Source organism: Papilio xuthus, unplaced genomic scaffold, assembly GCF_000836235.2.
Source record: "Papilio xuthus unplaced genomic scaffold, Pxut_1.1 DF829660.1, whole genome shotgun sequence".
In the NCBI taxonomy this organism is placed as follows: Eukaryota; Metazoa; Arthropoda; class Insecta; order Lepidoptera; family Papilionidae; genus Papilio; species Papilio xuthus.
The window spans coordinates 2372716-2390228 of record NW_013528989.1 but is presented as its reverse complement, the minus strand read 5'-3'; the positions used below and the strand labels follow the sequence as shown (position 1 = coordinate 2390228).

The window sequence follows — 17513 nt, the reverse complement described above, 5'->3', positions numbered from 1 at the left end:
GAAACTACTCAACAGATCTTGATGAAATCTAACATATAGAACATAGTCTGGAAGAACACATAGGCTACTTATTAAGTGTTATTAATACCGCGCAGACGGAGTCGAGTGTGACAGCTTGTAATACGATTATGTACATACGTCGACTTTTTATTTAACTGACAAGATAGATAAAGGTTATCGTGTGTAACTCCACTCGTGCACCCCGCATCACCTCCGCCCGTCTCGCCACACGAGCAAAGAGTTGACGAATCAGCGTACGCATGGTCATTCGTCAAATTAATATTGTATAGTTGCGTCGCGTTCCGTACACAGACCGTTAAATCGTCGACGCGATTCTATTCTGACAGTACAAACATAAACACAACACGTTAACTAGATGTCGCTCGCGTCTCGTTCGCGCGAAATTAAAAATAACATAATTATTAGCCTATTGTGTTGTTATATTTGCCTATATAGTATATACTATGTTCTATATCCTTTCCAAATTTCATCAAGACCTATTCAGACTGGATACATCCATCTAAACATTCGTATTTGTTTCGATAATTGCTTTTTATTTTCTTTCGCGAATTTGATATGTATAGATTAAAGCTTAAAACAAATGAGTTGTATTTAAAATACGCGCGTAAAAAATGTGCCTCTCGCCATAAAATTGTATCATGTTATTTGCAAACGAGTTTAAAAACTTGTTAAGTCGGAAGATGCACAACAAAAATGACCTTGACTAAAGTCAGTTTAATGTTTAGAATTTGATTTCTTATATGCAATGAATTAAGTAAATAATTTTACAAATAACAAATTAATACGACAAAGTTTTTGATACGCGTAACATTTATTATTATTAAAAAAGAATTAAAACCAGTTTATCCTGGTCTTGAAGACAACAAATATACAGAGTGATTTTAAATAGATTAATTTTATTATAAACTAGCTGTATTAAAAACTATATTAGTAGTCTATGTGTTCTTCCAGACTATCTTCTACATCTAAGCTAAATTTAAGCAAAATCTATGAAGCCGTTATGGAGATACATTCTAACAAACATCCATCTAAACATTCGCATTTATAATATTAGTACTTAAGGATTAAAAAGATAAACTTATTATCAAAAAACTGCAATACTGCAGTTTTAAAAACATTAAAATGTTTACTTTGAAAAAATATACGTTGATTTGTAAATCTCAGATTACTTTACCTAAAATTGACTACAATAAAATGGTTCCCTTTTTATGTTATTTGCATCAACCTGTATAATGAAGTTATTTGATAGGATTTTAACGCAGACCGTCCGCGTCTATGTTTCTTGAACGACGTATTTACGCGGACATGAGGTCAATAAAAAAACTTTTAATATAAACAAAGATAAATTCATAGTTTTTTTAATATGGAAAAAGTGTGGTGCGTGATTTTCTTGTGTTTAATATATTCAGCATTTATATCCACACAGGAAGAAGGTATTTTTGTGTTTTATTTAATATTGAGGAAAATATTGATAAAGATATACATTTTGAGGTTATGTTCTCTCTACTAACATATTGACCTTGGGCGTAGTTTGTTTTTTAATTTATTTTTAGGAGTGTTCTTTATAATTTAAGGAAAAGAGTTAATAAATAAATGTAAAGTTCGATTTTAATATGTTCATTTATCCGATGTTCTTACGGTGAAGGAAAACATGGTGATGCTGCACAAATCTGTGAAAGATATGTGTGAAGTGACGCACTGGACCAACATTCACTATCACTTAGGGTAGACTCCGAGACCCTCAGTGGGACATATAGTGAGCTGAAGTCAGCAGGTCTTTTTTTAAATTTCCACTTTGTTATTCATAATACAAAAGTACTATTCGAAAAATCAATTCTCGACTATACGTCAGACTTGAATTAAACACTTTAGGTCTTACTAAAATTAGACAATGTTTCAAATACATTTTAACCGACTTAAAAAAGCAGGATATATGAATAAAATAACGAAAATGAGCCATTGTATTGACTAAACACTAGCCTTACTAAAATGTCGACGTTTATGACCTCTCACTATTCATTCTGACACTGGACTTTGTAACAAAAGCACGTCATTCGCGCCAAAAAATTCAAACTAATAATGTCTAAAATTATCTATTATTTTAAGGTGAAGAATGTGAATTAGAAGAAGCCGAAGGTGTTTTTGGAGAGTGTAAACCTCTATACATGTGCAGTTACGCCAGTCGACTGGTTAATAAAGAGATTAAACAGCCAACGGTGAGTATAACCAAGTAGACGTCGTAGAGTGTAATATGTGTATAGATGATTCGTGTAATTATCTACAATAGTCTAATTGTAACTATTTAGACGACGCGACGGAGAGTTTTAGTGTAACTTTACACGTCAAAGAGTGTAACTGTAACAATGTAGACGTCAGAGAGTGTAATTATAACTATGGAGACGATGATAAATGTAATAATAACAAAGTAGACGATGGAGAGTGTAATTCTTATTGTCAGCAAGAGTGTAGTTTTAATTATGTACACGTAAGAGAGTGTAATTGTAACTGTACACACGGCGGAGAGTGTAATTATAACAAAGTAGACGACAGAGAGTGTAATTATAAAAGAGAATGTGTAAACTACGATAAGTGTATCGACAATTATCCCACGAATGTTTTTCTATAAATATACTAGAATATATTTGACTATTGTATTACAGGTGTGCTTCATCAGCTCAACCGGTATAACATACGTATGTTGTCCAAAAACTTTATACAAAACAGGGATACTTGGACGAACATTCTTCGATTCTATAAATGGACGACTGATGTATGACGACATTGTACGTAAGATTTTTTTATTCTTTATATGATAAGGTCCCTGACTGTTACCTGTAGGTGAGACCGCACCAGGTTTTCCCCTAGATCAGTCTCTTTCTGGGTCTACTCCTACTGATGTTCATCATCCACTGACCTCGGAGTCTCCCCTAAGTTAGGGGTGACTAGGCCATAGTCAACCACGCTAGCCAAGTGCGGGTTGACTACACACATATCTTTGAATTTCTTCACAGATATGTGCAGCATCAAGATGTTTTTCCTTTACCATAAGTCGGATAAATGTATTATACCTAAAACACATTGGTACATGGCTGGATTTGAACCCAGAACCTGCAGATTACAAGTCAAGTGCTTAACCACCGAATTTTTTCGACTTAAATTCCACTGTCTACATCCAGGACTGTCGCTACACTGGGCAATTCCCGTTGATTTGCTGCAAAAGGAAACCTATTACGGCGTCTCCACGTCTTGACAATCGTCTCGGAGAGGATTGCAATCGCCAACATAATACAAAGACAACTGAAGCCTGTAAAGGTACGCATACATCAGGATAAAAGTTTTTTTTTTATATCATAAGGTGGCAAATAAGCGAGCGGCTATCTGAAAACACTTCAATAGCGATGCGATTGCCTATAGCACAGAAAGAGAATGGTTTCAATTCCCATGCATCCCCTTATCCAGAAAATCATTTCCACTACCCATCTACTTATAAGAAATAGGATGGGAAGGGATAGAGGACAAAAATAAGGCTTCCGGGACGCACACTGATTAGACTGTAGTTGGAATTTCTTCCACTTGATGCCTGTCTTTCTTTTCACTTGTGCCAATTCGTACGAAGATGTTATAGCGGGCTCTATTTTTGATTTTCTTACTGCGCTCTTAATCCACGTAACAGTGGTAGAGCCAACAACATCTCTTGCAAGAACTTACCACGACCACATAGAACACCCTCAAGTGGAAGCAATTTCGCGTACAGTCTGATTGTGTCGAATGCTTAATTATAGTCCACTTTCCATTTCTTATAAGAAAAGGATGGGAGGGGACGTAGATTTGATGAAGAAGGGAACGCAAAGGAAGGAAAAGATCCTCTTTCTGTCTTCTGTCCTCCAACCCTCGTCCTTCATCTGCAATTGCAAATGTTTATGGGTATATATCGATGTTTTCCTTCACCGTAAGAACTTTAAAAAACACATACATACATGATGGAGGTCGAACCTATTATAGTAGTCTGGTGCATTACGTTATGGAGGCTTTAATTGGTTAGTTAATATTCATCATCAGCTCACTAAGTCGCCACTGAGGGTCTCGGAGTCTACCCTAAGTTATGTGACTAGGTCATAGTCAACCACGCTGGTCAAGTGCGGGTTGACTTCACACATATCTTTGACATTCTCAGATATGTGCAACATCAACATGTTTTACTTCACACTAACAACATAAGATAAATGTATTTATGTAACACATTGGTACATGGCGGGATTCGAACCCAGTACCTGCAGATTGCAAGTTAAGTATTTAACCCCTATTAGCTAATATATTTAATGGGTTTGTTCTAGCATGCTACACATATCAGAAGCCTCGCAGTTCAAATATAGTCTGTCCTGAAGAGGCGGGCAATAGAATTGCTGGTGGTGAGCCAGCGGAGATTGAACAGTTTCCGCACATGGTACGTATGCAGTGGTAGAGTAGGCATTTTTGTGGTGAAGGGCCCCGCGAAATAAAAAAAAAACATAATCTATAGTCTATGTGTTCTTCCAGACTATGTTCTATATGTATACCAAATTCAGCCGTTCTGGAGATACCTTCTAACTTATAATATAGTCTGGAAAAGCATAGAGTAATAATTTAGTTTTTTTTAAGTATTAATCCATCTATATAAAAGAAAGTGGTGTTAGTTACTCTATTTATAACTCAAGAACGGCTTTACCGATATGCCTGAAAATTGGTGAGGAGGTAGGTTAGAGCCAGGAAACGGACATAGGATACTATTATATTTATTCTTTTTTTTTTCGAATTTATACCTTATAAGAGCTTTTTTTTATTTAATTTACTAATGTTATAAATGCGAATGTTTAGATTGATGTGATGTGGATGGATGGATGGGTGTTTGAAGATATCTTTACAACGGCTGAACGGATCTCGATTAAATTTGGCATACGTATAGAACGTAGTCTGAAAGAACACATAGGCTACACTAATTAAGTTTTTTATATATCCACGCGGACACAGTCGCGGGCGACAGCTAGTAATGTTATAATTTTCATTTACGTATTACACAGAAATCATGGTTGAAGTTAACCTTTTAACCGCAGGTAGTGTTAGGAACTCGCGTGGAACAAAAGGCCGATTCGACATCAGCTGATATTGTATGGATTGGTGCAGGCACTTTGATAACAGAGACGTTTGTGTTAACAGCAGCTCATGTACTTCATTCGCAAGATAAGTAAGTCTATTCAAGATGGATCAGTTTGACAAGTGACGCCTATAGACTCGAATCAATTTTGTATGAGGATTAATTTTGTACTTAATGGACGGTTGTCAAAGTGTCGGAGTGTACAGTCAACGTCATATAGATCGTGTAGCATTCGTTGTGCTATATTTGGCTCGTTCACGTACCGACACGTGCTACCGGTCCAAAGGTCTGACATCGACTGACCCCCACTCTCCGGCATGTACTTATGACGTACGCTCGAGACAAACAACACTTCGTTTACGCATACACTACAGATCGTAACAGACAAGATGTGCAAATATATTAATTATATCGGTACAACAAAAGTCCTCAAAATAATAGATACATTCACCCTGCTCAAATACATCGGTACATACACAGCGTCAAATATATGAGTACATGCAAGATGCCTATAAATATGTACAAATCCTACAAATGTGTACTATAATTTAGGTATTTTATTTTTGAATTTATTACAGTTATTTGGTTATGTATCACACAATTAAATAAAATAATATTATATAATATTCCTTTTTTATTCTATATAGTTTTGATGAAGTTGTCACAACAATTAATCCTCATACATAATTAATTCTAAACTTCATACACGTCAATTGTCAAACTAAATTGTCAAACTATCTTAAATAGACACATTGATTTTTCTCTTACAGCGGCAAGATCCAATATGCTTTGTTGGGTACGTCAAATAAAAAAAACGTTAGAGATGGCATTTTGAGGTTTATAATTCAATGGATACGACACAAAATGTATACCGTGGGTTCTCACTACCATGATATCGCGTTAGTCGAGTTGGATTACAGGTAAGCAAGAAATGTCATCATCATCAGCTCACTATACGTCCCCACCGAGGTGCTCGGAGCCTACCCTAAGTTCAGAGTGATAAAGTAAGAAATATCAGTGACAAAGAAATTTAAAAACGTATAATGTTGCCATTATAAATGTCACTTAGTAATACAGTAGTAATTAGAAGTTTACACATGGCAACACTGTACTAAAATATTTGGACACGTCAGTAGTACAGCCACGCGGCCACAACGGAAAACAAATTGGAAAACGAATGAAGCAATATCTAAATCTATTTTTCTAATTCTATTTTCTAAGGAGCGTCGGTGGGTCAGTGGTCAAGCACTTGACTTGCAATCTGCAGGTCCTGAGTTCGAATCCCGCCATGTACCAATGTGTTTTTCCATTTCCGATTTACATATGTACATTTATCCTATGTTCTTACGGTGAAGGAAAACATCGTGATGCTGCACATATCTGAGAAGAAACTCAAAGATATGTGTGAAGTCAACCCGCACTTGACCAGCGTGGTTGACTATGGCCTAATCTCCCTTAACTTAGGGTAGACTCCGAGCCCCTCGGTGGGGACATACAGTGAGCTGATGATGATGATTTTTCTAATTATTAAGGGTTGCTATTTTTAATTTGTAAATCGTTAAACATATTTTTATTATCAACTTATTTATATCCCTACCGAGGTCAGAAGCTACTTAAGTCAGTGACTAGGTCATAGTCAATGTTGGCCCAGTGCGAGTTGAATTCAGACATAAATTTGAATTTATTCTAAGCGGGGCTAGACAACATGCGTTCGGTCCGAAGCCATTCCATAAATAACTTCAAAAATGTATAGAACTGGCACTAATTTTCATAAGTCACGTAATTGTCGTGCGTCAGCTCTATAGATTTTTATAGTTCGTTATACCTTCGAAGCGAGCACTTTGTCTAAACCTTATGTTCAGGTTGCATCACTGTAGTGTATGCATAAACGTAGTGTTGTTTGTCTCGAGCGTACACGCCATAAGTACATGCCGGAGAGAGGGGACGTCAGTCGATGTCAGACCTTTGAGCCGGCAACACGTGTCGGTACGTGAACGAGCCAAATATAGCACAACGAATGCTACAATCACGATTTCCCTTCACTGTATATTTTACTCTGACATACAACCTATGTATCCGGTAATAGGGTACCATTATCAAAATTCATACGACCGGCATGCCTGCCAGTGGAGGGGATAGTACCAGACAAAATCCCCACCCTGATGACAGTAGCCGGCTGGGGAAGGACCGGTCAGTACGCAGATGCTTCCCAAAAGCTGATGCAAGTAAGTTATTTTTTAATATTAATTTTTAGCTAATATCTTTGAATATACTAGAGAAACAGACAGTCGAAATCCTCTGAAAGTATTTCCACAAGCAAGATAGTTTAGAAGTTATATTTTTTTATATTGAATAAGCAAGTGCTAGACCACGATAACGTAGTCGAAAGATGTTGAAACTTAGTAAATGTCTATACACTCTATAGAAGTGTCTTATATTCTCTAGTTCGTTACAAAACGGGGATTCGGAATTGACAAGTCCTGTCACTTAAAATTCAAAGATTACAATGCCCAATATTGTGCCTTAAGTCAGTGACTAGGCATCAGTTAACACGCTCCCATTGCCCTAAGCTTACATCGTTGATTGTCTTGACAGATATTTGCAGTATTATGATGTTTCCTTTATCATAATCTACTTGATAGTTTCTTCATGATACTTTCCAGGGTGATATGCAAATTCAAAGCACTCACATATGTCGCAAGGGTCTACAATCGAAGTATAGTATATGGGATCCAAATATTATGTTCTGTGCCAAAGCTGAAACAGCGGACACTTGTTATGTAAGTAGCTGTCGCCCGCAACTCCGCGCGGTGTTAAAACAAAGTTAATTAGTAGCGTTGTTCTTCCAGACTATGTACCAACGCTTTGTTTTACAGGGAGACAGTGGTGGTCCATTAATGTCACCTCTTAAAGAAAATTCCATGCTCTGCGGATACTATGTGGTGGGGATAGTGTCATATGGCACAGTTTGTGGTGTTAACTCCACTGGGGCGTACACAAAAGTGACAAACCAAGGCTACTTAGAATGGATATCAAACATTGTTTGGCCCACTAGGGTGCGACAAAATAAATAGTTGTTAGGTGGCCAAAAACTAGTCCAGGTACCCTTTCTACCTTATTCTTATAAGGGAAAGATAGAATGGGAAAGTGGAATTAACAAGGTAGGGAAAAATTACTCTTTCTCTATGACCTCTGTCCATTAAAACTAGGCAATTTTTCAATAAATTTTTAAAATAAAAAAGTTTTCATATTAATATCAAAGTGTACATACATGCATGTTAAAAACTTGCTTAATAACAAATAAATAAAATAGCAGGATATTTGTTTTTTTTATCCCTTACAATTAAACACATTCATTTAAGTTTTGGGCCACCAAATACCATGAATCCGAAGTTTTTACCTAACTCAGAAGCGTAAAGTACTACTTTTATTTTTCTCTATGGCTGAACAACTGAATCGATTTTGGCGAGTGAAGTGTCATTCGATTCATAGCAGTCACTCGGGTTTTTTTAATCTATAATTAACAAATACATAGTGCTTTTTAGTACTTACTGACGCGTTCGACACCGTCGCGGGATAGAAGATCCTTAATAAGTAGCATATGTGTTCTTCCAGACTATGTTCTACATCTCTGCGAAATCTTATGAATATCCGTTAAGCCGTTCCAGATCTATCTTCTAACATCCATCCATCTATTTAAACTTTCGCATTTGTAATATTAGTAAAATGATACGAACATTCAATGTTGGTCGAATTTAATTTATTCTATAATATTTTATTTTTTTTCTACCAAAAAGTACATAGCTAGAGATAGCAACACTGATAAACATCAGGCAAATTCTAGCGCCAAATTTGAAATACGAATATAATTTCGTAGTACGATATTAGGTACTGTAAATTGGTAGTAAAGACTGACGTAAGTTTTTTTTCAAATTCAAGATATTAATTTGTTTCTTATTTTCTCATCAAAAATGTTTTCAATTAGATATTATAGGAATCTTTTTAATTTGTAATAAGCTTAAAACTTACCCAGAACAGAATTTATTATATGGCTTTTTAGCATAAGCTTTTTATTGTGATTTCATTAAACATTCATTCAACAAAATTAAACAGATTTATTTCTTGTCATACGCTTTTTTATTGGACGAATAGTATTTTGTATTGTTACAAACTTAATATAATTATATTTAAAAACATTCTAGAATAACAAAACACTCTTTTAAATCAAAATTATTTACAAAATAAGTGGGTAAATTAATATTCGAAAATATTCAAGTCATAATGCCGTCGGCCTTAAAGAGATAATGCGACTAATTTAAGAAGCGCACAGGTGGCAGGTTTTGAAATCGATTTGTTTATCTCTTTCAAATTTCGTCGTATTATTTGATAAACGGGTCGCGAATGATGTCATACCAAACCAAGCTTATTTTAAATGTGACGTAGTTTTTCACGTATTCGTAAGCCGTGTCACGGACTTGTTAGTTGTGTGCTGGAAAAACTAACCTTTTTACACGCGTTTTAGTGATTTTTGAACAGAAAGGATCAAGGATATGTCTTACTATCAACACAAAACGGCAGGTACGGTTTACTTCTTTACTTTAACAACGAATTCAAGCGTTTATCACTTTTAAAACCATATTTCTCCAATAGTATAGCATTTAATCACTGATCCTTATTTCAATAGACCATAACTGCGATGGAAATTTTACTTTCTCCTGGCAAGGATATCGATTTTCTTAACTCGTAGTTATCATGGAGGAAGATTTTGTATAAATTAATATAAGTGCACCCAAAGTATTGACACGTTGAAATCGATTCTAAAATAAATGAATATTATTTTAGAATCGATTTCAAAATAAAACAAAAAGATGCACTTATTATAAAGTATGGAAAAATGAAAATCAGCAAACAGCTGTTCATAAGCAATGTCATGTCGCAAGACGTTTTGTTCTTGCTGTTATTCTATTATAAAAGCGCATAGAGATATAAAAAAGTGTTAAATAAAATTATTTAATAATGAAATAGTAAAAAAAAATACAATAATATTAAAATAAGTAAAGATTTTTTTAAATTGAACGTTTAAAAGTGAAAAAAATATGAAGTGTTAATAAGTGGTCGGCCATTGGTTGAAATTCGAACAATCCATAATCAAAGATTCTTATTTTTATTGAATATGGCGTTTTGTACTTTTTATTGCATTTTATTAATATCACATCTAATGTTTAATTACGAAAATCTGACATGATTACTAGAATTTATCCTAAACGCTATTCGTAAACAATCCCAGATATTCCCAAACTTGTTCCCCGTTAACCATAGACTTTATTTCGTAGTTTAGGCGAACCCTTGCTGCTACATTTCTTCAACTTATGAACTCTCAGCTGTATTTTCCCCCATCGTACACCCTCAACATTTTTCTCATGGGGTGTTCACCTGGACCACAGTTGATTAGGGGGTCCACCTGTAACATAATGACTATATTTTCATTTAATTCAATTTATAAATGCACAGAATTTTTTCAATGTCCATACCTCTTAAAATAAGCGCGCTGATTACGAAACGAACGATTTTTTTTAAACCAACATAAATACTCTTTGGTCACTACTTCTTACTTCGGCCTACAAAGTGTTTGTTGATGTTTACCACATAAGTAAACATGTCTGCGTTTACTCTGTCTACCGGCTTGACCTAGATTTTTGAGGTTATTACATTCTTTGAGCGAACAAGCTGATTTTATTGTTGCATCAACACGTAAAACAAAAATGCTCTAATATTAAGAAATAATCTGATTTTAAAAACACTTTTAGCATTTGATAACCTAATTATTGAAGATATTTGAAATTTTTATCGTACTTTGAATCTGAATACGAAACTAACCAAGTTGTATTGTAATATTGTCTTTAAACTGGAATGGTTTTGACTGGACTTTCACTGGAAGATAACTTTGATGCTGGATTACTATAGTCTACTTATATTTTTTACAAATAACTTTTAAACATATAACTTTAAGAGTACAATACGGATAAATTTGCGTCCAGATGTGTAGTGAAATTGCGACCCCGTATAAAGCATGAACTATTGAGAATTTGAGACATACTTTTTAAGGCCCTTTCTTTCATTAAGAAAATGTTTTAACCCTGATATATGTAACACATAAACTGATAAATAAACACGGCTAAACACTCACGTATATTCGTCCGGTGGCTGGTGAGCGACGGGCCGCGTCCGCGAAATAATACCAGTACCACTCATCCTGATGAAGGGCCCTCGATGGGCTTGAAACTAGTCGGTGCCGCCACCGGACGTATATACTGCACTGTTTAGCCGTGTTTATATATCAGTTTAGTATAATGTCTCATGAAAGTTTGAATAATTTAATGTAACACATATATGAATTTTATCTTCTTCCATGTGAAATAATCACAAAAGCCTTTGTATTATAGATAAGAAATGATTGCATATTGTGACATTGAATATGTAATGCGGGTCGTCAACCGTCGCGATTTCCTAATTATAAACTGAAAAAAAACCCAGGCTATTAAAATAAACAGTAAACCCGATTATTGCCAGGTAAAATATAAAACTAAAGTTTCTGGTCACACTAAAATCAACCCTGGTCAGACTTGGTCCTTATAAACCGGATTTTAATCCAAATCCTTCAATTGATAAGTACAATTTACGTTAAAGCTCATAAATTCCAGAATATTTCATCTCAAGACACTTCTCAAATAACTTAATACTATTAGGCACCTTTATTTTACAATGTTACTGTTTTTTATCTCACAATTTTGTAAAAAAAAAACAAAATAAGTCAAACATAACGTCATCGTATCGGAATTCCGTATTAGTCTTCCCTACGTAAGTTATCTGTTGGATCGAAACGAGTCATCATCAGCTCACTATATGTCCCCACTGAGGTGCTCGACGCCTATCCTAAGTTATTTGTCTAGGTCATAGGCTGACCCAGTGCGTCACTTCACACATATCTTTGACATTTCACAGATATGTACAGCATCACGATGTTTTCCTTCACATTAACAACATAGGATAAATGTACATATGTTAATCGGTATATGGCGGGATTCAATCCCAGGAACTGCAGATTACAAGTCGCTCTAGAGTACTAGTTTCCAAATTATATATCGTATACTACAATTATCACTAAAGTGAATCCTAATTGTTCATAGTTGTATTTGTTAGTTACGTGTTCATGACCTAAATACATGATAATGACTATGTCACAATTAAAGTCAGCGGTACTCAAACTTTCATAATATATTTTTAATTTATCAATCTACAACCGATTGCTCGCGACTCAGGTCGCGTGTAATTAGTAGGCTATGTGTTCTTCCAGACTATGTTCTACATCTATGCCAAATATTAGCGAGATCCATGCCACCGTTGATACTTTCAAACAAACATCCATCTAAACATTCGCATTTATAATATTAGTAATCTATCTTACTTTATAACTAACCCGCTGGATTGCAATAATCGTGGCTTTCTGATATCTCTGTATATAATATATCGTCATCCCTGTCTGATTTTTGACAGAACAGAAATAATGATATATTTTAAACGGGGATTTTAGTCTCAGAAACCAACAGTAAGTCTTCAAATGTGGGTCTTAACTTCTCGTGAATCACTACGCACAGCAATTTTAGCTCCAATAGGGCGTAGTGGGATGCGGAGGGAGGGAACCGCGTAGTACGAAAATGACCTTGAATCGCCAAGATATTTGATTTAATTATTTTGTCAAGGGAAATATCTATCGTTGATAGAATTAATACGTTTTCTTTTTATTTACCTTTGCACTGACCTCTATAAATGGACTGGGTATAAGACGTAATGTTTTGTGCCTATTTGATTTCCGCCATTTTGGCGTTGATGGTAGCAGTGTGGTGGTGGTATGGATTCGAACTAATAATATATAGATAGAATGAACTGTCACGTAACATCAAAAGGCGTTTAAATCGGAACGAAACTAAAGCTTTAATTTCCAGGCAATCGCTTATCCATTTACAGAAATCAGTGTCCCTTAGTTATAAGTACAGTCAGACGATTTTTTTGTTTCTTTTATTAATATTAAGTGTTTATTAGCAGCTAAGATTAATAAAGTATCCATAATCTTCCAGGCTTTAACGCGCCGCCGCCTCTTAACAACCAGATGCGACTCTACCACGTTGATATGAACCCTTACGGTCATCGGGTGATGTTAATCCTCGAAGCTAAGAAGGCTAAATACGAAGTGTATCAGTTAGATCCATTGCACTTACCCGAATGGTTCAGAGAAAAGAATCCAAGACGTGAGTTATCCATAATATGTTTATAAGTTAAAAAAGTGAATATGTCAAAGCATCTTTATAATCTCACGTAATTTGTAATTGGCACGACAAAAATCTTAGTTGTAGTTAATTTTATCAAACAATGTAATCTTAGTTTACAGTTTTACAAAAGAATTAAGTTAATTTTAGTTTAGTTTAGGTTTACTAAAGAATTACATTAATCTTACTCGTTTAGCCTTACAAAAGACCGCTGTCCATAAAAATAACTGGTGACACATATCTCCTTTTAATTTAAAAATAAACTATTAATCCGTTATTTTAGTGAAAATTCCCGTTCTGGAGATACCAACAGACCAAGGGGATAAATATTTATTCGAAAGCGTAGTTATTTGTGACTACTTAGATGAAAGGTTTCCGAGGAATCCTCTCCATTCCAAAGACCCTTACGTGAAGGCCCAGGATCGGCTGCTTATAGAAAGGTTTAACGAGGTAAGTTTATGTTATTTGAAGAGATTTAAATATAATACTTGTTGTAGAGCGGACATTAAGTGATCCTTTTTTTCAATGCTAACTTAAGCAGATTTTTTAATCCGGGAATGGACCAATATTGCCAGCGTTGAACAACTTTTTCGCTTGGCACAGGACAGGAAGAGGTTCGCTGAGCTGACGGCCAACCTCCAGTAATGGAGAGGCATTGGAAGAAGAAGAATATTGAACTTTATGTTATTGAAACAAGGTTTAATTTTATTATACTATCCAGGTCTTTTCTTATTAAGAGCTACAGTAAAAAGTCGTAAAAACTAAAGTTAAGCCTTGTTACAATTCTATAAATGTCAATTATGTTTTTAATTTGCATTTATATGTCTGTCATATGTATTTCAGTTAATCAAAGGAAGTTTGGAATGTTTTGACACCAACTTTGCATTTGGCAGCGAACAAATAATCCAAACTTTAGACGTGTTTGAGAAAGAATTAGCTACTAGAGGTAAATAATTTAACCTTATATAAAAAAAAAAATCAAAAACCTGACTGACTGAGGCTCTAATAAGATGGGATGCTAATCCGAAGAAGAAGACGAATCCAACAACATCTGACTGGTCAAAATGATTCAGTCGGCTCTTGACTCACAATGAAATCTACATACGTACAAACAAACTTTCATACATGCAAAAAACATTACCCTTTGTATCAGTGTAGTAAAAAACAAAAATTATCTGTGCCTGTGACACTCAGGAGCAGAATACGAATCTAATGACACCTCACTCGTCCAAGTCAGTCGTTTACGTTACAGAAGGTCATAATGGAATTGACAAAATAAAACCCTCATGTCAGTCGGGTAAAAACTGTCCTTCTCTCTTTGACTTAAAAAAAATAAGAGAGATGGCATCATATTTAAGTATTGGCAGTTAAATAAGTCCTTTTCAGGTACTAATTACTTCGGCGGCAATCGGCCTGGCATGTTGGACTACATGATCTGGCCATGGGTTGAGAGACTGTATTTATTACGTTGTGTGAACGAGCAAAAGTTTGACGAGAAACGACCAATATTTCCTAACTTTGTACGTATAACATACAAATTAAACTTTAATTCGACTCCTAAAGTTTTCCAAATATCAAGTTTATGTTTGTTAGAACCCATATTTGCCCTTTTTACTAGTATCGTATGAAAAGGAAATATCCTCTCTTACATAGCTTTATAGCAGACTAGATGTCAAAGGCGTTCACGTCCGCGTCGAATAAAGAAAACTTAATTAGTACCCTATGTGTTCTTCCAGACCATGTTCTACATATATACCAAATTTCAGCGACATATGCAATCGTTCTGGAGATACATTCTAACAAACATCCATCCATCCAAACATTCACAATTAGCATATTAGTAAAATGTCTAAGGGCAATATTCGATATTTTAGCGAAATCAGTTATCCGTTTGGCGTCTTATATTATAAAAAAAAATCCAAAAAATTGAAATTCTTCATAATTTTTAGTCTTTAATATATTAGAGACTAAAAATTATGTTCTTTTTAAAGTCTTCTATAGAAGACCTAAAAGAATGACCTTGAATATTTTAAGTACTCTATAAAATTAATGCTTTTATATTTTTAGGCTGACTGGGGAGACCAAATGCAACTAGATGAAGTTGTTAAAAAGCATTCTAGATCACCGGCGGAATATTTTGATTACTATAGAAACGCGAGAGCACATTCAATGGGATACTATCTTTAGATTAATTAAACAGTCCCATCAAGTTATCTGTAAACATAGACAACCACTGACAAAGAAATCTATGAATATTTAGGCAGTTTAAGCTACAACCATATATAGAACCAATGGGATGCAAAAATACACACGATTCACTCTTCTTTTAGCATCATTTTGAGCACAAATTACGTTGTATACTTGTTTAAATCATTCAAAAATAAAACAAGGTTCTTACTACGATTAAGCTGTTAAAATATTAGGAGCTCAAACAGCTTAACCGTAGTAAGAAACCCATTTCTTACGAATGTAATACATTCAAAAATAGTTTTTAGTTATTAATTTGCTAAATATTAGCGCCAGCCAATCAGCTGCCAGTATTTTCGATAGTGGCGCTATTTGACTAACTTGGTCAAAGACTAAAACTAATTTATATAGTTATATCTATACATCTATAGATTAAGAAAGTATGTGACAGTTTGAGAAACTGCAGCGATTTTTGTGTGTTTAGTACCAGTTGTGTTTTTTATAAATTTTTATCAATTTCGAGAATAGATCTGTACCACGTATATCGTTTTCAATGTCAAAACAAATCTACAGCCAGTTGCATAAATAACTACTATAAAGACTACAGAAGCTTGTATACGCTTTTGGTGTCAAAAATATGTAACACGCATCACATGTTACTGAAGGATAAGTGCATTTAAAAAAAATCGAAGGCGTACACAAGTGTCTTAATTCTTTTAAATTTATTTATACAGCTGACTGTACAAAAACTACTAACCTCTATAAATAGACAGGCTATAAGCATTGGTAATTTGTGCCTGTTTGATTTCCGCCATTTTGGCGCTGCAGTTGGTGTCGTTGGAACGAACTAATAATATTAACTGTCAGGAACATCTCGAAGCGTTTTCCTAACGTCCTATCCATGTATAGAGGTCAAAAACAATTGCTATTTTTCAAAGTTGATGATGTTTTGTTACATGTGTTTTAACAATGGAAACTCATATAAGTAATTCTGATCTTTTATGAATATCTTTACATTTGTATCATGTATTATTTATTACAAATAATTAAGTGTTTATTTTTTATTTAAATTAACGAAAAGTATGTGATCATGTCAGATTGTTTGTTTGTAATTTTGCTTAGGAAAGTTATTAAGACGTTTAATTTACACAATTTTATAAACGAAAGGAACTCAATATCTTCGCATTTATATCCCTTATATTTCAAATGTCTTATTGATATATAACCTATAAACTAAAGCACGATAATGTGAGGAAAAAGTTCTTCGTAGAATTTTTGTTGACGTTAAAAAATCGACTCACGATTAGAAATCAAATTGAAACGAAACACTCCATCTATATGTTATCGTTCTTATTATTTCTTAAAAAAGCGATTGACAATTATTTTAATCAAAAAATATAACCTAATTTTTGTCAAACATTTAAAATGCATTTAACACGTCTAAATATTTTCGCAGAATGTGTAATGACTAACTTAATATAAAAAAAGTAAAATAATAGTAACCTTCATTTAATTTTAAGTATATATTTCTACACTTTTTCTTATAATAATAATATACTATATAATCTAAGTGTAATTATCATTATTGGCTCTTCGTATAACGGAAGAGAGTAGATTTAAGAAATTTATTCAACAATAGTACTTACGATATTTTTGGCTGTTTGTTTTTTGCTGTAAATATTAATTTTCTTTAGTCAATTACGGTTTTGATTTTATACTCATGTATACTTTATGTATGTTCGTGTATAAAAGGCGCGAAATATTGGATGACAGGATGTTTTTTTTTTCTTCGTTGTATTGGTGTTTATGAAATTGGCCAGTCGTATACAAATAAAGTTTTAAAGAATCAT

General features: G+C 34.2%; 3 protein-coding genes across 5 annotated transcripts in view; 2 read left to right on the top strand and 1 right to left on the bottom strand.

Annotated features, from left to right (window-relative positions):
* Trissin (trissin) overlaps positions 1-8727 on the bottom strand; it is a 16452-nt gene extending 7725 nt beyond the window's left edge. Inside the window, exon 1 of one of the 2 annotated variants that reach the window (XM_013309517.1) lies at positions 8705-8727. The gene's annotated coding sequence lies outside the window, so the exon portion shown is untranslated. Of the gene's footprint in view, positions 1-3729; positions 3750-8704 lie in introns of those variants that run through there. The other variant, XM_013309526.1, reaches the window with a different exon arrangement.
* LOC106115863 (venom protease-like) lies at positions 1261-8459 on the top strand. The gene is made up of 10 exons (XM_013309473.1): positions 1261-1454; positions 2128-2237; positions 2682-2804; positions 3198-3333; positions 4356-4465; positions 5112-5242; positions 5923-6072; positions 7239-7377; positions 7816-7932; positions 8029-8459. Exons 1-10 carry the CDS (start codon positions 1385-1387, stop codon positions 8224-8226), a joined length of 1284 nt encoding a protein of 427 aa, XP_013164927.1. The 5' UTR covers positions 1261-1384; the 3' UTR covers positions 8227-8459.
* A 270-nt stretch (positions 8728-8997) lies between the features above and the next one.
* GSTo3 (glutathione S-transferase omega 3) lies at positions 8998-17512 on the top strand. Of its 2 annotated transcripts, none has more exons than XM_013309496.1 (6): positions 8998-9068; positions 13288-13458; positions 13760-13926; positions 14320-14422; positions 14863-14996; positions 15544-17512. In XM_013309496.1, exons 2-6 carry the CDS (start codon positions 13320-13322, stop codon positions 15661-15663), a joined length of 663 nt encoding a protein of 220 aa, XP_013164950.1. In that variant the 5' UTR covers positions 8998-9068; positions 13288-13319; the 3' UTR covers positions 15664-17512. The 2 variants fall into 2 exon arrangements, with proteins under 2 accessions (XP_013164950.1, XP_013164940.1); XM_013309486.1 differs by lacking the exon at positions 8998-9068 and adding an exon at positions 9398-9730 and having other exon boundaries at positions 15544-17510.
* Position 17513: the final 1 nt, after the last annotated feature.